At 36.9% G+C, this 21618-nt stretch overlaps 2 protein-coding genes and 1 pseudogene across 3 annotated transcripts; all 3 read left to right on the top strand.

The window, feature by feature from the left end:
- The first annotated feature begins 30 nt into the window (after positions 1-30).
- Positions 31-8091, top strand: LOC132784615 (esterase B1). Of its 2 annotated transcripts, none has more exons than XM_060790337.1 (4): positions 31-151; positions 6027-6339; positions 6408-7119; positions 7181-8091. In XM_060790337.1, exons 1-4 carry the CDS (start codon positions 57-59, stop codon positions 7801-7803), a joined length of 1743 nt encoding a protein of 580 aa, XP_060646320.1. In that variant the 5' UTR covers positions 31-56; the 3' UTR covers positions 7804-8091. The 2 variants fall into 2 exon arrangements, with proteins under 2 accessions (XP_060646320.1, XP_060646321.1); XM_060790338.1 differs by lacking the exon at positions 31-151 and adding an exon at positions 2730-2999.
- Positions 8092-9859: 1768 nt separating this feature from the next.
- Positions 9860-12115, top strand: LOC132786453 (uncharacterized; annotated as a pseudogene).
- Positions 12116-15119: 3004 nt separating this feature from the next.
- On the top strand, positions 15120-18462 carry LOC132786452 (esterase B1-like). Its single transcript, XM_060792984.1, has 4 exons — positions 15120-15345; positions 16562-16874; positions 16943-17654; positions 17716-18462. The coding sequence occupies exons 1-4, from the start codon at positions 15299-15301 to the stop codon at positions 18330-18332; spliced, it is 1689 nt and encodes a 562-aa protein (XP_060648967.1). The 5' UTR covers positions 15120-15298; the 3' UTR covers positions 18333-18462.
- Positions 18463-21618: the final 3156 nt, after the last annotated feature.

Here is a 21618-nt window from a genome sequence, read left to right on the forward strand (position 1 = left end):
AAAAACTGTCATTTATTATTGGCTACTTTGCCAATGTTATCAGTACAATAATAATAATGACGGCGAGGAAAATTGTGTTTGTGTTAACAAAACTGAATTTGATTAAGAGACGAGCACCTGGTGTTTTTACGAATTATGATTATTTACAACAGTAAGTACAGCATTAATTGAGAAACCTTTCGATATCTCTTGACTGACGCAACACTGTCTGTAGTTTGCGCTACTTGAAATCTTATCGCGATCTTAAATCTGAATCATATAAACTCGTGTGCCGCTCTCGGAAGGCACGCGGTCTTTCAACCACAGATTATAATACGACTACAACAAAAATCGCGTATCAGCTGACGTTTGACAAACTCGAGATTATTACAATCATAACAAACAACAAAAAAAAAACAATCATAATTTAAAACGTAGCGTGACTAATTCAAGTGCAAATGGCAAGTTGTTAATTAGCTACGAATTACTGGTCTTTTTTTGTTGTTGTAGATTTGGAGGTGCGACTTGCTTGTTAATTGTTGCCGATAAATATTTATGGGAGCGTTATAAGAAATTATCTGAATATCTTTATGGCGACTAGATAAACGCTTATACACTTCATATTTTTATGAAGCCAATAAATATATTTCAAGAATTATGAGTAAGAATTTCTAAGCCTAAAAACTCGAACTTAGATGTAGATGTAGCTAACATATCTATTTCTTAAAATTTATGAAAGACTATCATTGTCAATGCTTTTATTTATTCTTCCACTGAGATACCGAAATTGTTTACACCAATTTAAATTTGTACACAACTTATAGGTTTATTTGCCAAATGTCTAGTGATTTCGAAGGACTGTTTGACGCATTCTTTGTTGTTTGACGATTCAATTAAGGATCAATTTTACTAGTGCTAAACGCATGCTAATATGTCTTGTAAACAGCTGATTATATATATATAGCTTATCGTTAGTTGACTGCAAGTTAGTTGCATATGTGAATTTCTCAAGTGAAGTCAAAATGTTCTCCAAGCTAGGATATACTTTACTACTACTTAGGTACTTCGAATTTCGCTAATACATTTTACAGAATTATCATGTAAATCATTTATTTATTCAGCTTCTTGGCCCTCTTCATACGCCTAACAATATGCGAACTGCCCGATCCTGAAGTCATTACTGAAGGCGAGCCTGAGCATACAACACCAAATGACTATCAGTATTGAGTGGAAGAGTCAAGAGACGAGGTTGATGCCAAGCGGAAAGAAATAATAATTTCGGGTTAATAAATTTGTTAAATAATGCTAATAGAAACCACAAACTGGCTGCGTTTCGTCTGTGATACAGACTCATACTCAACAAACACCAGTCATTGACGTATCATTAGACTGTAGACAACTAAAACTGGTTTAGTATAGTACCTCATACTATGTACGTAACATTATTTGAACATATTCAAGTTCAAAACCGCATTCGAATCGTTTCTACAGTTATCTGTTTCTTAACTGTTGTGCTACTTAAAAAATGTCGTTTTCAGGTCTTTGCACTCCACTCATTATGTTTGCTTCGTATCATGAAAATGTATTTTAGTTATACTTCGCTAGGGTTTAATAACATGGGCGTTTGCTTTATATTCCATTTCAAGTCTACGTTCAAGGTGGATTGTTATTATTATTTGCATTTTGTGGCTTTTTGAATGGGCTGTGTGTTTAGCTCGAGGTTATTGCTGCTTATAAAACAATTCCATTAAGTGTATTAAGGCGAAATATGTATTCTGATTGATTGAACATTTTGGTTCTTAGAATTGTATTGTATCCAATTTATTGTGATTGTACTTCTTTCTTATATGCACGACTTGTTCACTTAGAACTCACAAATTTACAATTAGAACTCTCGAATATTCATATAAATATTCAGCAAAAAGAGTTTCCTTTTTTTAGGTAATTAGAAAAAAGACTTATTTCCGGAAAAAAAATAGAAAAACAAGAATCTTACATACATACATATGCATTTATTGGGTTGTATGGTTTCGATAATCGGAATCAGATTACTTAATTTTCTTATACATATGAAATAACGTATAAAATACATTTTTTGAAAAATAGCTGTTTTTCCGTTTATGATTTATCGAGTTTAAGCTTTAAGTACATAATGGACTGCAAAAAAATTTGATTTGAATGTGGTTCTAATACGCCTTTATTTCTTTTCTTTTTTTTACATCCGGCCTTAATAATTATTTGCTTGTAAAATAACTGTATTCAATTTATGGTGATTATATTTTTTCTAACCAAAAGCTTACATTTAGGCCAAGAAACTGAAATTCGTTCTTCGAAGTTTTCAAAGTATCGCTAAATATCGAAGTATCGAATCGAAGCTTTTAAAAAATATTTAACAGCGATCTAGCAGTAGAAACGTAAAGCTTTCTGCTAAATCGCTGTATGCTTAAAATCGACAGCGTTGCCAGTCAACAAAATGTCAACCGAAAGCTCTTTCAAATCGAACATACAGTGCTGGCCGAAATTAATTGGCTTTAAGCAACCGGTTGACTCAGCAATACAAACACACCTGTTGAGAGCAAGAATACAGCGCACCAGTGAGAGAGAATGTGAAACAAATATTTTTTTTGAGAGCCGCTTCCATAAATGTTTATGTTGTCGCGGTCTGCTTCTCAGCTGACTCTATCTCTCTCTGACTCCCTCTCTGACAAAGCACAGCTGTCGTTAGCGGCGCGATCGTTTCGCTTCAGTCAGTTGTCGGCGCGCTCTTGTCTGTGGCGCTTTACAGAACGGTTCGACTTAAGTGTTTACTTATCGGCGTGTTTGTTGCGTGCGTGATAAAAACATTTGTAACTTACTCGCGGTGCTTTGTGAACTTTCCCTGCTTCAACCGCGCCCAAAAGCAAGCGAAGGGCCGTGAATTTTCTATTTGTTTGTCATAATTTTCATTAATTTGGTGTTAAAAGCAAACTAACTATAACAATGGCTGTGCGCGTCTTGGATATGCTAAAACTCACCTTTAAGTAAGTTTTCACAAGCTTCGTTGCTGCTTTTCTGTCTTTCGCTTATTGCAGCAACATTGCAGATTGCGAATTTGTTCGATCATGTTGTTATTATCCATCTATCTCGCTTGCTCTCTTGGACTACTGCGAGTATCACCATGTTGCGTTTGGTGAAATTGTTGCGCAAGTTTCGCTGCTGGTTTTTTGTTGTATTTGTTTTTTTGTGTTTTGTTTTTGTTTTTGTTTGCATAAATTGATCGGTTTTTGTTTTCTTTTGTTGTCTTTTGCCCGACTCATTCGCCAGTGTTGTGATTTTATTTCTTATTACTTGCACGTCTTAGTCGGAGCCTACATTTGAAAATATTTATTGGCCATTTGGCGGCAAGTAATTTACAGTTTTTTCTTACTATTAATTATGGTAAAGTCTTGCAAAATGCAAACTCTATAATTCAAACTTAAAACACATTTTAGATTTCTGGTCATATTCTATCTTTTTCACAGACTCTTAAAGTTTGAAAGTCCCTCATGTATAAACTTTTTTTTATTTTTCTCAGATATGCTTTTATATACTACAGTTAAAGTATTTTTATTCTTAGAATTTCTTCAATGTGGCTTAAATTTTATCGCACCATTAATGTGAATAATACTTAAAGTAGTAAACGATTTTGGTGAATGTGCGTATGGACATGTATAATAGGGAGGCGACCTAATAAAGTATAGTTCAGACGAATGTCAGTCTGTCTGTCACTGTAGGCTCGTTAATCTCAGAGACTAAGGGGCCTATACATATGTTATATGCAAAATTATTATTACAATCGTCTACTTTGGTAAAAATATTATCTTTACTAGCAAAATCTGTAGAAAAATAATATAAAAATAAGTTTATTGTATGTGGTTTGATTCAATGGATGTGTAAAAGTGTAAAGTCAGAAAGCACTGGGTACTTAGCAATCGAGCACTCTTGACTGCTTTACTTGCTTTATTATTTTTCAGTGTGTATACTTGCTCACCTATGTGTTTGATAAAGCGACCGCCAGGTGCATAGTTCACTTAGATTTCAGATTTGCTTTATTTTTCCTTTGTCGTGCTGAGCGGTTAATTTGCTAAACAGGCATGACAGCGCAAGTTTACGGTATATTATAAATATTCGACATTAATTCGAATGCTAATTAAGGCTTTGACAGTATAATTACAAGTTTTCCACTTAATGACTTTGTGATTTCAAAGAGTGTTTTGTGTTCTCACAATTGTAACATATTTTTGATATCGTTTGAAAGTGGTTAGTAACTGAAATCAATATAACTATAGCTTATCAGCATTTAATAAACAGCTTCGTTATCTATAATCAGCTTGGGCAAACTTTTCGCCGAAACATTTAATTCACAATTCTGATGTCAAGGCATATCTTCTATAAAAACAACATGCGATACACAACTAAAAGTCCAAGCATTAGTTTAGTAGATAATCAAAGAGGTTTATTATGTACTTGTCTCTTTTATTAAATATTTGATCCATCCATTTCTATTACTTTACTTTTCTAAAATAGATCAATATTTAAAGTCAATAAATTAACAGGAAAATATTAATAACTTTAGTTTAACAATGATATCTAGGTTTAGTAATTAGTGTATAAATTATCATGAGTGATTTGACAGAAAAGATTCTAGTTTTCTAACCGCTATTATCGTCTACATGCCCTATTAGTGACTAGATTTAATTAATTGCAACTTGTAAAAACACGTTTTGTTACAATAAATTAGCATTGTTGAATGTCACCTGTTGATCTTTACTCTGTAAAATTATTATTTTTAAGTCAGCACGACTAATTCTGCGACATTAAAAATATGCACTTATCTTAATTGCCACTTAGATTAGCAATGGAAAGTCGAAGTCTAAATACCCTCTAGTAAATATATGGACACTTCTTACATTAGGTGTAATTGTTTAAATTTTAAACTAATTAAAAAAACCAAAACTTAACTTACAATTTTTTTTTTAATACTACTTTCTGAAAGAGTATAAAACAAGTTTGTAAATTAAATTTCTACTCTCTACCTCTAAAGAGCTGAGTTTCCCAACTTTGCGGCAAGCACGTACACGATGATAATCTTTATATCAGATCTCTCCTCTTTCACTGAGTCTGCTCTCAATGATCAATTTGTATGCAGTTTTTTCAGCTTTAAACTATGTCAGTGCATTGGGACAATGCGTGTGAAATATAAAATGTTTGATTAATTTCCGCGCAACTGCGCAATTTGAAGGCAACAAAAATGCCATAAAATGCATATGCCACACACCCGCAGGGCAATAAAAATTGAATGCAAGAAATCGAAAACAAAAATAAAAAACAAAAACAATTATAAACGCAAAAGTCGAGCTTTGACTGTAGTAGACCCTTTAATTTTTATTCGCCTTCTACAAATGTTGCTTTCATATGTGATTGATAACCTATAATGCTTTGCTCTCAAATTGTCTGCAGAAGTATGTGTGTGTAACCTTTCGCTTGCACTCACACTCATGTTTTGCCATGCACTTTTAGATTGTATTCCAGCCTTAACAAATTTCATATTATATTTATGGCCCGATCGCAATATAATATCTATAATGAATACAAACATTTGACGCTTGTAATGTTATAAACTAATATCTAGCAGGAAATTTGGATTTTTTCAATCTTAATAGACTCTTTTGAAGTTTTTTACAAGAGAAGGGTCTATAAAAATCAAAACAAATATAAATTACAATAATGAAAATAGAAATAAACAGTAGAGAACTTGTCATGCATATTAAGCGTTAAGCATTGAGGCTGGTCAAAAGACTCTGACAACACAACAACGGCAACGACTTTCAAAACACAAAAGACCGTAACGCAACCACTGAGCAACCACTTGGCAGCGGCATTGAAACCACCTTGCCGGCAATTTGTTGGCCCGGCTGCGTGACTGATTTTGGGCCACAAAAGCAGCGGCAAAAAAGTGGCGACAACTTGTGCCTCATAACTAATCGGAAACTATGTTCCGCTCTCTCTATCTTTCTCTCGCCTTACAGGGTACTCAGCTATAAGTTTGAGCAACGAAGGCTGACCACGACACTCTATTCGGTGGTTAAGACGAAGCTTGGCTCCGTTCGCGGCGTCAAGCGGAACACAATTTGGGGCGGCAGCTACCTCAGCTTTGAGAAAATACCCTTTGCCAAACCGCCAGTGGGTGAGCTGCGTTTCCGAGCCCCAGAGCCGGTTGAACCATGGGATCACGAACTGGATTGCACATCGTCATGTGAGAAACCGATGCAGACTCACATGTTCTTTAGCAAGTTTGCCGGCACCGAGGATTGCCTATATCTAAATGTTTATGCCAGGGATGTAAGTATCCTAACAGCAAGTGCTTTTCAACATGGTTGTGTAATAGTTTTTTATTTGTTCAATAATAGCTGCACCCGGAAAAACTGCGTCCCGTGATGGTTTGGATTTACGGCGGTGGCTTCCAGGTCGGAGAGGCCACGCGAGACATGTACAGTCCGGACTTCTTCATGTCTAAGGATGTGGTGCTTGTCACCATTAATTATCGACTGGGTGCCCTAGGCTTTCTAAGTCTAGATGATCCCGAGGTCAATGTTCCTGGCAATGCGGGGCTTAAAGATCAACTGCTGGGACTGCGCTGGGTGCAGCAGAACATCGAAGCTTTTGGCGGTGATCCCAAAAACGTGACTTTGTTTGGCGAGAGTGCGGGTGGAGCTTCGACTCATCTGCTCTCACTGAGCCCGCAGTCAGAGGGATTGATTCACAAGGCGATTGCGATGTCAGGCTCGGCGCTGTGTCCTTGGGCACTTCCACCCCGGAACAATTGGGCACTTCGCTTGGCCGAGAAGATGGGCTATACGGGCTCTCCTAAGGATAAGGAGATCTATAAGTTTCTGCGTGATGCCAAGGGTGGTGACATTGTTAAGGCAACGGCCCTGGTACTTAACAAGGACGAGAAACATAAACGCATATTGTTTGCTTTTGGTCCGGTCGTCGAACCCTATAAGACCGAGCACACTTTGATTGACAGCCAACCATTTGAGCTAATGCAGCAAACCTGGAGCAATCGAGTGCCCATGATTATTGGCGGCACCAGCTTTGAGGGTTTACTCTTTTATCCAGGTGAGAAGGGATATTTTTAGCAACTTATTGGTTAACATAATGGCTCATGTGATTTTTGCAGAGGTGATGCGACGACCGGCTACGTTGGATGAGGTGGGCAACTGCATAGATGTGCTGCCCCTTGATTTGGGTGGCAGTCTGGATCCAAAGTTGAGAGAGAACTATGCATTGCAACTGAAGCGAGCTTACTTTGGGGATGAACCGTGCAATAAGGAAAATATGATGAAATTCTTGGACCTAGAATCCTATCGCGAATTCTGGCATCCCGTCTATCGTACAGCTCTTTCTCGACTAAGACATGCCAGTGCTCCCACTTATGTGTATCGATTCGACTTCGATTCCAAGCTTTGCAACGCCATACGCATTGTGCTCTGTGGCAAGGATATGCGTGGTGCGTGTCATGGCGATGATATGTGTTACCTTTTTAACAGCATGCTGTTGCATCAATCGGAGGTAGGCTCACCAGAGTACAAGATCATCAAAACCATGATCGATGTCTGGACGAGTTTTGCGGCCAACAGTGATCCCAATTGTGAGAGCATTAAGGAGCTTAAGTTTGCACCCCTTGGGGATGAGACAGACATTCAATGCCTGAATATTAGTGAGCCGATCGAGGTAAAGACATTGCCCGAGCAGGAGAAGTTGCAGCTCTGGAATAGCTTCTATTCCAGGAATAAACTGTAAGGCGCGGATAGACTTAAGCTCTCAGTCTTTTTTTGGTTTTATAGCTTTGGCTTGCACTCTTAGGGCCGTCTTTTTCGCATATACTCTACTCGTATGTAAATATTTTGTTGTAAATGTAAATATGTTGTTTTAATATGTATTTTATTCTGTTAAATTCCAGCTTAGTCTTATTTATTATTGTTACCGAGTTGTATTTTGTGGAAGGTTGTCCACGTGGTTTGGTTTATCAGCTGCAAATATACGTAAACTTTAAACAAGCAAAATAAAATATAAATTTAATTTAAAGTATATATTTCCAAGTTATCTGTGCGTTAAATACGATGGCTTAATTTGAAGTGAAACAATGAATACATACGTTGTTGCAAAGTATTTAAAAAACAATATACCAACATTTTTTGGAAAGAATACTGGTAAATAAATTGTACTCTTAGCGTACTTTTAGGCCATGCATATAAAGTCTCACTTAAAGCCATTAAGTTAGAGGTGGCAAAAACATCAATATTTTTAGACATATGGGTATTTCTCTGGTAAATGTCGCGTGTGAACAGCTTTACAGTGACAAAAAAACATAAACTAAAACAATTTTAAAATAAAGTGAAGGTTTTTCTTAAAGCCTTGGATTAGCACTATTTTTAGAGCTAAGATTGATTTTAGTAACTTATTCTGTTTTACGATAAAATATATATATTCGTTCATTTTTTGGTTTTGCGTACGAATTTGTTAATTTTTGTAATTATCACAACAGAAAACAAAACAGAAAAAAAATTCCAAGCCCATTCTTAGCTCTAATTAAAGTACTAATCTAGAGCTATAAAAATATCCTTTACTTATTTTTAAAATTGTTTCAGAATAGGTTTTTTTACCCATATTCAGTTTCAATGTTTTTATACCAGTTACCATAGGGTAGAAGGGTATTATAACTTTGAGATAGAGCTATAATTTTTTAGACAGAATTTTTTATGTTTGCACGCAGATCAAGTTTGTTTAAAATTTTGGACACGCCCACTGCCGCCACCGCAAATTGACAAAAATCGAATAACAAGCGTAATTTTAAAGCTAGAGTCGAGTTTCAGTATATTTAATAATGACTTTAGTCTTCGTGATTCCTGAAAATTTAGTTGCAATCAGAAAATAATTGTCGAAGTTATTAAAGAAACACTTTTGTATGGGGAAAAACGCTTACTTACTAGGGGCCTTAGTTGCTTTGGCTGACAATCTGGTATATTTTGCACTCTGTAGTATATATTAAGAGTTGTACCATATCAATATACCAAATATACAACTTGGTATATTTTTGGTATTTTGTGGTATATTAATTAAGTATATGTTAAAAAATACTGCAATATTTTGCTTTTATTCAAAATTAATAGCGGGTATCTCACAGTCGAGCACACTCGACTGTATCTTACTTACTTGTTTCTTTCCAGGCGGTTGCTGGCTGTATTATTCTATCAATAACTTTGCTAATTTCTTGAAAATTCAAAGTCTGAAAGTGTGCAGCTTCGTAGAATTATACAAAATAACCTTTAAGTAAGTCTTCAACAGATTCTTTGTATTCTATAAATATTAATATGGATATAATTGAGATTATTTAATAAGAAACAAATACTGTACGATTTTTTGTTTCTCAATTAAAACTGGTAGGACGATGTGCATCTATCTAGGAAACACTGCAGTTACATCTTTGTGAGAATCCTGTTTATTGCGACTTCTATTACGGTACTTAAACATTCCTTTTATAAAAAGCCTCATATAATCCCTTGTAAATATCGTGTCCAACTTGAATATTAACCAACGAGTCGTTCACAATAGGCTTTGGATTTCTATGGATTTATCAAAGACAATGCTGTTGATGCCAGATGATGGCAGGAGTGACCACTCAAAACAGCTGACAGTGTGGTCGCGATCGATTGATATCGATAGCGACAAAGTTAGTATACTGTGCGTGTGACCTTGTCACACGCGCAGTCACACAGATCTAGTTTATCCTCATGTTGGTCACCCTGCCCACTTTTAGTGCTTTTTTCCTGATAACATATGTTCTACTATTCTGACCGGCACAACAAGTGTATTTTTTCAAGTGTGCAATAAAAGTAATTGTAAAGTTTACAATTCTACAATAATTCGAAAGTGCAAGTGTTATTATTTATCTGGAAGACGCCCCCCTGCACATTTTGGTCCTTCGAGCCGGATCGCGACATCACTGTCAGCTGTTTTGAGTGGTCACTCCTGCCATCATCCTGGCATCAACATCCTCCCCCCCTTGCAATGAGTTGCAAACGGATTTATTGTCCACATAGACCGGACAGAATCCAACTCAATGTGGAATTCTGGGCCATTGGCAAATCGTTGGTGCTCGGCAGGATGCCATGTTGAATGATGTGAGGATACACATCAGCGCCGAGCACCAGGGACGGAGGGGGCAAGGATGTGAGCGAAGTTGGAAACTCCCCAGAGGTGAGGCCTGCTCATGGGGGGACGGCGATCGGGAACGTGGCCGTGCTGGAGTTCAAGATCGAGTTGTTTCCGGCTGGTCGTCGCGTCGTCACTGACGACTTGGCATTCACGTATTTGGCTGGTTCCACCAAATAAATTTCTGGTACTTGGGTCCCATGGCAGCAATCATGTAATAGAGTTGAGGCCCATCCACACGGAGAAGGGCATACAACATGGAATGAAACAAGAACAAATGATTATTACAGTAGCTTCTTCACAGTATAGGACAGCACAGGACGACGAATAGAGAAACGAAGTAGGAGGTTATTCGTCTTTGTGTCGATGCCTATCTGGTTTGGATGAATGATGAGGCAGATACAAATTAGGAGTGGTGACGGGCTTCCGGAATGGAAGAGTCCCCCGAGATCTGCCACATCTGCTGCGTGAAGTTGTGTTTTCGCAGCTAACCAGCTTCGACGGAATAAATGCGAAGCCATTTTATCTGCTAATCGGTCTATTTAGGAACAGTGAATTACGTTTTTGTATAAAAATCGAAAATTGTTAAAAAATTAAGAAAAAAAATCTACAAATTAATTAAAAGATGTTTCAAATATTAATATTAATATTAACATTTTTAAATGAGCTCATGCCAATATTTACATGGCTCTAAGATGCATTTGGCAATAACGTGTCACTTACCTTAGATCTAGACATTCGCAATGCTTAGTCATTGTTTGGTCTAACCGGTCTAACCGAACTTATTCAAAACAAGTGGGAATGTTTTTGTTTAGAGTACTCTACTAAAGATGTGTCTCCAATTTGAATATAAATTAAATAGAATTAAATAATGCAATTTGACATTTTTTTTTTAAACTTACCGCATTCTAAGAATACTTTATATGTTTTAGAAATGAAAAGTGAAAACACATAAAATTTGAACTGAGAATTCACTAAAAAAAAGTTTTATATAAATAAAATATTTTAAGTGAAGCACAGAGACTATAAGTGATAGATTTACAATTTGTTAATAAGATTTGTTAGGGTTACTGATAAAGGAGATGAGGGACGCATAAATGAATAGCGAGCGTAATACCAGTTACCCGTAATTTAGAAAGGAATTATAATTTTGAGTCGTTAGGTAATGCAGAATTTACCACCAGCACAATTACTTATCTGGAGCAATCGAGTGCCTATGATGATTGGTGGCACTAGTTTTGAGGGTTTGATTTTCTATCCCGGTAAAAAGAGATATTCTTGAAACCGCGCTCTACAACTAAATTGGACGAGGTGGGCAGCTGCATGAGTTTGCTGCCTGCAGATTTAGATAAAGATCTGGATCGACAATTGCGTGTAAAGTATGCATTCATGTTGAAGGACGAATACTTCGGTAATAAGCCTTGCACCATGGACAATATGATGAAATTCTTTGACCTGGAATCCCATCGTGAATTCTGGCATCCTATCTATCGTACAGCACTATCTCGTCTGCGACACGCTAGTGCTCCCAGTTATTTGAATCGATTTGAGTACGACTCACCGTGATGCAATGCCGTTCGCACTGCGGTAGAAGAATGCGCGGCGTATGCCTTGGCGATGACGTTCACTACTTGTTCAACAGCTTTCTAGTAGATCAATCTGTAGGTTCACCAGAGCATAAGGTTTTCGTGAGCATGTTCGATATTTGGACAACCTTTGCGGCAAACAGTGATCCCAATTGTGAGAGCACCAAGTGCTTTAAGATTGATCCCCTCGAGAATGACAGAGATATTGAATGCCTCAATATTAACAAGGTGCATCAAGTAAGGAGGTTGCCCGAACTACCGAAGTTGCAGATCTGGAACAGCTTTTATCGCAAGAATCAACTTTAAGTTCTTCTTTTTAGGCCAATACATTTGTAAATACTTTGAATTTTGAATTTTGAATAAAAGCAAAATATTGCGGTATTATTCTCAAAATATACCAAAAAACTAAAAAAATTATAATTTGTATATTTGTTATATCGATATAGTACAACATTCAAAATATACCATAGGCGGCACAACATACCAGATTGTCGAAGTTGAAGCAACTAAGACCCCTAGTAGGCGTTTTTGCAAATACAAAAGTATTTCTTTAATAACTTCGACAATTTTTATCTGATCGCAACCAAATTTTCAGGAATCACAATTACTATAGTTATTATTGGAAGTACCATAATTCGACTCTAGCTTTAATATTAGGTTAATTGGTAATGACATTCCGGTTTCTTTATTGTTTTTTGACGACGTTTAAGTGCTATATGTACTGTTGTCTTCGATGATTTTCTGCCATTTTGATGGTAACTTGTATATGCCTCTCCTAAAGAAGTCCTTATCCCTACTGGCAAAAAACTCGGCGATTCGATTTTCACAATCCTCCCTTGAACTTAATTTTTGTCCATCGAAAAAATTTTGCATGACCAAAGCAGATGGTAATCGCTTGGGGCAATGTCCGGACTATAAGGTGGATGCATTAACACTTTCCAACCAAGCTCCCGTAGCTTGTGACGCGTCACCAAATATGTATGGGGTCTGGCGTTGTCATGATGGAACACAACGCCCTTACGATTCACCATGGCTGGCCGCTTCTGTTCAAGTGCAATCTTCAATCGCTCCAGTTGTTCACAGTAGAGGTCAGGATTGATGGTTTGGCCATAGGGCAACACTTCATAATGGATAATTCCTCTGATATCCCACCATACACTCATCAACACCTTCCGAGCCGTCAGACATTGGTGGCTTTGCCACCGTTTGAGACGACTCATCGTGCTTCGACCAGGATCTTTTACGCTTTATGTTGTCATATGTGATCCATTTTTCATCACCAGTGACTAACCGATGAGAAATGAGTCAAGTTTATTACAGTGCAATAAAGATTCGCAAATTGATACACGGTCGAAAAGGTTTTTTTGTGATAACTCATGTGGCACCTATACATCGAGCTTTTTTGTTAAATTTTTCGACTTAAAATGCCTATGGACGGTTTCCGTATTTACCTCTGCGATGGTTCTAATAGTCACATGACGATATCGATCCACTATTTCCATGATTTTATCCGTATCAACGGTCACTGGTCGTCCGGAAGGCTTGGGTGTTTCGGTATCAAAATTGCCACTTCGGAATCGCCTAAACCACTGTTCGGCGGTTTGAATCGAAAGTTTGTTATCTCGTAATCTGTCTGCTAGATTCCGAATTTGACCGAATTTCTGCGTTTGTGAACTCAATTTCAATCGATTGTAATTTTTTAACGTGGAAGCTCATATGTCATTTTAAAGGTGATGCCAATACCTTTCAAACGATATACAGCATTGCCAGATACGATTATATTTGACTTCACAAGCGAAGCGCAAAATTTGAATGTAAAAACCGGTATGTCATTACCAACAACTTAACAGATACTTAAATTTTTCTATTGGCTATATGTATATCTAGGTAATGTTGAGAGTAATACGGACGTATCCAGTATCAACTGGATACTGGAACAGAAGGCCGATCAGAGCATTGAGCTTGTTATTCGATTTTTGTTGATTGGCAGGGCGGAAGTGGGCGTGGCAAAAATTTGAAACAAACTTAATCTGCGTGCAAACATAATTAATACTGTCGAAAAATTATAGCTCTATCTCTTATAGTCTCTGAGATATTGGTGTTCATACGGACAGACGGACCGAGAGACGGACATGGGTAGATCGTCTCGGGTGTTGATGCTGATCAAGAAGATATGTACTTTATCGGATCGGAGATGCCTCTTTCTACCTGTTCCATACATTTCCTGCCGGCACAAAGTTATAATACCCTATGGGTAGCGGGTATATAAACCCTTTCTATACAACAATTTCAAAGAATAAAGTTTTTTTAATTTGTATGTTGAGTCTACAGCTTTTTATTGTAGCAACTAAAATGCAACACGAATTTTACTTTAAGTTTGTTCTATATTGTTTAAAACGTTTTAATCTTGCAACTAGTGAAAATACAAGTTCAAATAATTAGATACAGTAATTGAAATTACAATATTCAAACTGCAGCAAGCTGAAGCGGCCAACAAAAGTAGCATAAAAAAGGCTGGCAAATTAAAAGCGCCGTGATTACTACTAATTAACCAAGTTTTGTATGTATCAAACATTTTTTTTTGTAATCATAAAAATTTGTTGTCGTTTAGAATTTGTCTACTCAAATGCATACTTTTAGGCAATTAATATAAATTCTCACATAAAGATTTTATGCTAGAGGTGGGGAAAATATCGATATTTATGTCGGAATACGTTCAGTATCGACTTTAAGATTTTCCATTGCTTTAAAAAGCGATCTGCGGAGCGACGTTAAGCTTTCCGATGAACGCGCTATAAGCTTAATCTTGATAGCATTGCAAACGTATAAAATCTCAACCAAAAGCTCTTCACGTCAAGCAAACAGTGCTACCGAAATTTATTGACTTCAATCAGTAACCTGTGTAATCAGTAGCTACGGTAGTACGGTACAACTCCCAAGGATTCGTACAACAATAATAAGTAATCGAAAACAAAGTTTGTTATTTTATAGTATCTAAAAGTATAAAATTAACATAATTAAATAGAAATAGCTTAAAGTAATAAAATAAATTGTATAATAAATATTTAACAAAATTAATTTGACAACTCATAACGTAAGTGGCACGCTGTATTTACTCCGCTTTGAATATGATTTGCTTGCTGGCTCTTCTATAAATACCCCTAATTTTGCTAATTTCTTGAAAATTCGAAGTCTGAAAGTGTGCAGCTTCGTAGAATTATACAAAATAACCCGTTATGAACAAGAATGCGTCGCACTAATAAATGAGAGGGAGTGCAAATATACATGGATGGCTGCCGTCATCCGCTTTGCGATCATTTGCTTCAGTCAGTTGTCGGCGCACTTTCGACTAAAGCGCATTGCAGATCGGTTTGTCTGTGTTTCGCATGCGTGATCTAAACATTTGAGAATCACACTAAAAGACTGTTAATTTTCTTGTTTTATGTCAACAATTTTCTTTAAATTTGGTGAAATAAGCAAACTAATAACTTAAAACAATGTTTCTGCAAGTGGGTATTCTGGAGAAGATACGACTCACCTTTAAGTAAGTCTTCAAAAAATTCTTCGTATTCTATTGGTATTAATATGGATATAACTGAGAGTATTAATTAAAAAAGAAATGTTTTGCAAGTGGGTATTCTGGAGAAGATACGACTCACTTTTAAGCAAGTCTTCAAAAAATTCTTCGTATTCTATAGGTATTAGAGAGTATTTATTAAAAAACAAATACTGTACGATTATTTTCCAAATACTTTTTCTTCAATCAAAACTGGTAGGACGAAGTGCAACTATCTAGAAAACATTGCAGGCACAACTTTGTGAGAATCCTGTTTATTGCGACTGCTATTACGGTCCTTAAAAAATTCCTTTTCTATAAAGCCTCATAGAATCCTTTGTAAATGTCGTCGCTAACTTGAATAATTTCCACCGAGTCGCTCACAACAGGCTATGGATTTCTATGGTTTTAGCAAGTTCATTGCAAGTCTGTTTAATCTGCTGTCCGGTCTAACTTATTTAAAAACACAGAAGAACGTTTTTATATAAAGTTCTACAAATTGGTCAAAAGCAAGGAAGAAAAATCTACAAATTAATTAACGGATGTTTCAAATAAAAATGATAACATTAACATTTTTAAATGAGCTTATGCCAAAATTTACTTCTGTTTTGAGAATATTTTTAATAACATCGCTCTAAGATGCATTTGGCAATAACGTGTCACACACGTTTGATCTATAGATTCGCAAGGTCAATGCTTAGCCATTGTTTGGTCTAACCGGTCTAACCTAACTTATTCAATACAAGTGGGAACATTTTTGTTTAAAGTAATCTACTAAAGAAATGTCTCCAATTTGAATATAAAATAAATAGAAGTCGTTTTTAATTAATGCAATTTGACATTCTTTAGTAAACGTGCCGTATTCTGAGAACATTTTTAATGTCTTAGTATTGAAAAGTGAAAATACATAAAATTTGCACTAAAAAAAGTTTTGTAGAAATAAAATTTTTTTAAGTGAAGCAACCCTTGCGTGCTTCAGCGCCAAGAGTCGGTCAGTCAGTCTGCCCGTACGAGCAACCAAATCATTATGATTCTTTAAAATTTGGTTTCGATCACATTAAAAACATTGAAGATTCATATTCTTGATGTGTAAAACTGATCATAATAGTCTGTCACCCGATGGATATCGGTTATAATAAGCGCAAACTCTCAACAAAACACAAACACTTGCTCACTCTTTCGCTCCCTCTAACTGGCTTTACAGAACGATTGGTTTTAGGATTCATCAATTTCGCCAGACTACGAAGATCTATACTACAGTTTACACGAAACTTGGCGCCGTTCGCGGCGTCACGCGCAATACAAATTGGGGCGGCAACTACCTTAGCTTTGAGAAAATACCCTATGGCAAACCGCCAGTGGGTAAGTTGCGATTCCGAGCTCCAGAGCCAGTTGAACCATGGGCTCACGAACTAGATTGCACATCGTCAGGTGATAAGCCGTTACAGAAGCACTCGCTGTTTAACTGGTCTGCCGGAACCGAGGATTGCCTGTACTTGAATGTTTATGCCAAGAATGTGAGTAACCAAACATAAACTGATCTTGACCATGTTTATCTGATAGTTTTGCCATTCTCCATTAATAGATTGTACCGAAGAAGCTTCGTCCCGTGATGGTTTGGATATATGGCGGTCGCTTCGAAAGTGGAGAGGCCACGCGAGAAATGTACAGTCCGGACTTCTTTATGTCCAAGGAAGTGGTGCTTGTGACCATCAACTATCGACTAAGTGCTATCGGTTTTCTCAGTCTAGATGATCCTGAGGTCAATGTGCCTGGCAATGCGGGGCTCAAGGATCAACTGCTGGCACTGCGATGGGTGCAACAGAACATCGAAGCTTTTGGCGGTGATCCCAATAACGTGACTCTGTTTGGCGAGAGTGCGGGTGGAGCTTCGACTCATCTGCTCTCACTGAGCCCGCAGTCAGAGGGATTGATTCACAAGACAATTGTGATGTCAGGGTCGGCTCTGTGTCCTTGGGCACTTGCACCGAGGAACAATTGGGCACTTCGCTTGGCCGAGAAGATGGGATATACGGGTCCTCCCAAGGATAAGGCGATCTACACGTTTTTGTGTGATGCCAAGGGTGGAGACATTGTCAAGGCAGCAGCGTTGGTCCTAAACAAAGAAGAGAAACACAATCGCATTTTCTTTCCATTTGGACCCGTAGTGGAACCCTACACGACAGCGCACACTTTGATTGACAGGCCACCAGTGGAGCTAATGCAGCAGACCTGGAGCAATCGAGTGCCTATGATGATTGGTGGCACTAGTTTTGAGGGTTTGATTTTCTATCCTGGTAAGAAAAGATATTTTTGATAACGCGATCTACAACTAAATTATTTATTTGATTCTTGGAGAGGTGACGCATCGTCCGGCTACGTTGGACGAGGTGGGCAACTTTATGAGTTTGCTGCCTCCTGATTTAGATAAAGATCTGGATCCAAAATTGCGTGAAAAGTATGCATTTAGGTTGAAGGACGAATACTTCGGTAATAAGCGTTGCAATATGGACAATATGATGAAATTCTTAGACCTAGAATCCCATCGCGAATTCTGGCATCCCATCTATCGTACAGCACTATCTCGCCAGCAACACGCTAGTGCTCCCACTTATGTGTATCTCTTTGATTACGACTCTCCACGATGCAATGTCGTACGCAATGTTTATTGCGGTAAAAGAGTGCGCGGCGTATGTCATGGCGATGACGTTTACTACTTGTTCAACAGCTTTCTAGTAGATCAATCGACTGTAGGTTCACCCGAGCATAAGGTTTTCATGAACATGATCGATATTTGGACGAGCTTTGCAGCCAACAGCGATCCAAATTGTGAAAGCACCAAGTTCTTTAAGGTTGATCCCCTCGGGAATAACAGAGACATAGAAATCCTCAATATTAGTAGTATAACTAGTATAACGAGATTGCCATATCTGTGGCAGGTGCAGCTCTGGAATAGCTTTTATCGAAAGAATTAACATTAAGTTCTTCTTATTAGACCAATACATTTGTCAATTAATAATGTTGAATTTCATTTGTTGTACATAAGGTTTGGTTTAACAGCTGTCAATATTCGGAAAAATTAAACAATTAAATAAAATAAACATTTCCAACAATAATGGTTAGGTAAAAAAAATTCTTTTATATAGAGACATATAAATTGACCTTAAAATGCGGGATCATATATTATGGTCTTTATTTTTAATTCTGGGAATAAAGTATTGAAAACGTTTTTATATAAAAATCTAATAAATGCAATGCTTAAATATCATCAAAGCAAAATTATTCATTTTTTCTAGCACTTGATTTTGAATTTGTCATGTGCTCAGCAAGAGTAAGCAACGTCGCGCTAAACGCTTTTAAATTCTAACGATTTTAATAATTTACTGTGGTTAGAATAAGTTTTCATGCGCGATGACGTTTTAGTTTTTCAGTCAACTGGCTAGCCTTTAACCTGTGTGGTCTTTTTCCCTCCAATTCTCAATTCACCGAGTGTTTGAGTGTGTGCAGATGTTTGCATGTGACATTTATGTGTGTAAGCCGATGCTTGACAATCAAAGGGAACAACGACAACAATTCCGGCAACGCAACCGCCAACAACGACCCTAGAGACACCGAGTACCAAAGCGTGATACGCAGAGAGTGAGAAAGAGCGAGGAAGAGAGAAAAGAGAGAAATAAAATTCCATTAAAATTTTTGCAAGTTTTTTAATCCATTTTGTTGTTGTTTTATTTTTGTAGGTGACATGCCGAAATGTTTGTGTGGTAAATCCAAAGGGTTCCTCACGTCGACCGTGGTCAAGGCGTGTGTCCTGTGTGACGTGAAAATTTCATTTGTCGACGCGCCGCGCCGCGAACAAAGTCGAATCGTTTCTAGCAATCCTTTTTTTTATTTTCTGTCGTTTTACATATTTGTGTTTTCAATTTCTCGTTTTTTAGTTGTAGACCCCCTGTTAAGTTGTGGCCAGGGCACTCGGGGGGCGTGTTCGCTGAATTTTGACCATGTGCGCAGCGTGTAAAAATGGGCGTAAACTCAATAAATTAGAATTTTTCACTGCCCCAAATGTTTAGGGAGCTTCTCTTTTTTAAGTGAATATTTCACCCAGTTATATCTTCAGTGTGTAATTGTTTTATATGGATTGCTTTACCATTTGATTTTTTGCTCATTCTTAATTTAAGTTTTCAACATCAAATCGAAATTTATCGAAAGGCATTTTGATTGAACTGATAATCAAATTGCAATACAATAAATATTTCAAATGAAAAATAGAATTTTTACAGATATTTGAATTTTTACCGGAATTAAAGTAATTAGATATAGTTAATTCAATTAAATTTTAAATGAACTAAATGCTTGTGCTGTGTGTAGAGAAGATATAATTTTTATTTGTATTCTGCAATACAATACGTTTTAAATTTAAAATATAACTTGTAATAAAACCAATAACTAATTCAAAAAATTAATAAAAAACTTGAACTAAAAAAAAAAGTTAAAAAAGATATAATATATATTGCAAAGTTGTAGATTTAACAATATGAACATTATTTAACTGACAGAAAGTGGTTTTTATGCGCTTCAACAAGTATAACTGCGTTTATTTTTTTTCAATAACTCAAAATATGTTCCATATGCATGTGTTGTTTGTTATTTTTGTTTTTTGCGCATTTTGCAGTGTTGCCACATAATGAAAAGTTGGTTAATTAAATAGGTGTTTTCTCGCGTGCTTGATACGAGATTTGAATGCACTCTTTGTATTTTAGCTGAGAGCTGTATAAAGAGAGGGCACATTTTTTGTGGGCGCTTAAAAGTATGCAACACTTTTTCGCTTCAAGCCTTTTTTGGTGTTTGCATGTGTCATTTTGCGTGTATGTGCGCATATGCATGCTGATACGTATGTATATATGGTTATATATGCACATACAAACATGTTACTACTTGCTGTTGCTTTTGCTGGCATCAGCCAACAGCCAACCTGATGTCTGATCATATTTGTTTGCGGTTTTCGTTGTGGTCGCCATTTAACAAAAAGTGCTCCACATTCGCATTCACACACACAGAAATACATACACACATACATAGATGTAGGGCCAACCACAATTATAATGGCCTAGACAGCTTTGGCACTTATTGAAGTTCAACTTTTATCAAATTAAATTTGCCGGATTACAGGTATTTAGAGCTGAACAGTCTGTGGTCTAGCGCCCGGGCAATACAAGTGGTATTAGCGGTTGTAATTGAATTTCAGCTATGAACAAAATGTTATTTTTTTCTTTATTATTTACACTGACTTAATTGAATTTACTGCACATTTAAATAACAAAAAAAAAGACAATACCAATAGCAATAAAAGCGCAAATGGAAGAGCGTGGATTTTTATGACGTATGTAGCTGTCACATTGGATTCTCCTTGGCGTTTTTTTGTGTCCAGTGTTTTTTTTTTGTAAAGATTATCTAATTGAATGATTGCGACAGAGCTTTGTGCAATATAAACTGTCAGTCAGGGTTGGTAAATGCCAAATTGAATCAATGACAACAGTGTAAAGTGAATTAAAATCAAATAGATTCTAAAAAGTACAAATTAAATGTTGTGAAATTATCAAATTGCATTTTGGTAAATTTTGTTAAAGTCATTGCAAAATGCCATTTACTCGATTTTTCTTGGCGCCGTGCACTTAGCTGACCCAAAAGGGCTTAGCACGCAACTATGCGCGTTCTTGTAAGTTGTTCGTGTACTAGCTGCAACTCAATTATGTTGCAAAACATAAATTATTTACTTAAGTGTCTTGAATTACCTGCAGAAAGGATGGCGCAACGTTGTTTCGCTGCAAAATCTTTTCGTGAAACAAACACGAACGCAACTCAATTTGAGCGTAAATTTCATTCGGTTTAAGTAAAAACAACAGAGAAGAGGTAAGAGACTTTAATAACAAACACAATATAAGTGCACATAAAATGACTGGTCTGGCAGCTGAAATATCCATGGGCACTCCCTTTTTTGCCCCATCTACGCCCCGATTCGCACTTGCACTCTCGCACAGACGCCAAGGAATTATGTACTCCAAGGATACGACCCGCATTTTATGCACTCTCCAGTAAAGTTATTGAGTAATCAGCTTTAAAATTCTGAGCTAGCTGCTGTTGCCTTGCATTCGGGGCAGTTGTGTGTTCGTTCGTTCATTGGTTTGTTTGTTTGTTTGTTTGTTTCTTGGCCACAGTAGCCAGCACTCTTTGCAACTTGCAGCTTGCAGTCAGCAGCATGCCCCA

This window comes from Drosophila nasuta, chromosome 2R (genome assembly GCF_023558535.2).
Source record: "Drosophila nasuta strain 15112-1781.00 chromosome 2R, ASM2355853v1, whole genome shotgun sequence".
Taxonomy (NCBI): Eukaryota; Metazoa; Arthropoda; class Insecta; order Diptera; family Drosophilidae; genus Drosophila; species Drosophila nasuta.

Coding starts and splice junctions, on each gene's coding strand:
- LOC132784615 (XM_060790337.1), top strand. CDS start 57: ATGACGGCGAGGAAAATTGTGTTTGTGTTAACAAAACTGAATTTGATT. Junction 6,340..6,407: donor TAAATGTTTATGCCAGGGAT/GTAAGTATCCTA, acceptor GTTCAATAATAG/CTGCACCCGGAAAAACTGCG. Junction 7,120..7,180: donor GGGTTTACTCTTTTATCCAG/GTGAGAAGGGAT, acceptor TGATTTTTGCAG/AGGTGATGCGACGACCGGCT.
- LOC132786452 (XM_060792984.1), top strand. CDS start 15,299: ATGTTTCTGCAAGTGGGTATTCTGGAGAAGATACGACTCACCTTTAA. Junction 15,346..16,561: donor AAGATACGACTCACCTTTAA/GTAAGTCTTCAA, acceptor CTGGCTTTACAG/AACGATTGGTTTTAGGATTC. Junction 16,875..16,942: donor TGAATGTTTATGCCAAGAAT/GTGAGTAACCAA, acceptor CTCCATTAATAG/ATTGTACCGAAGAAGCTTCG.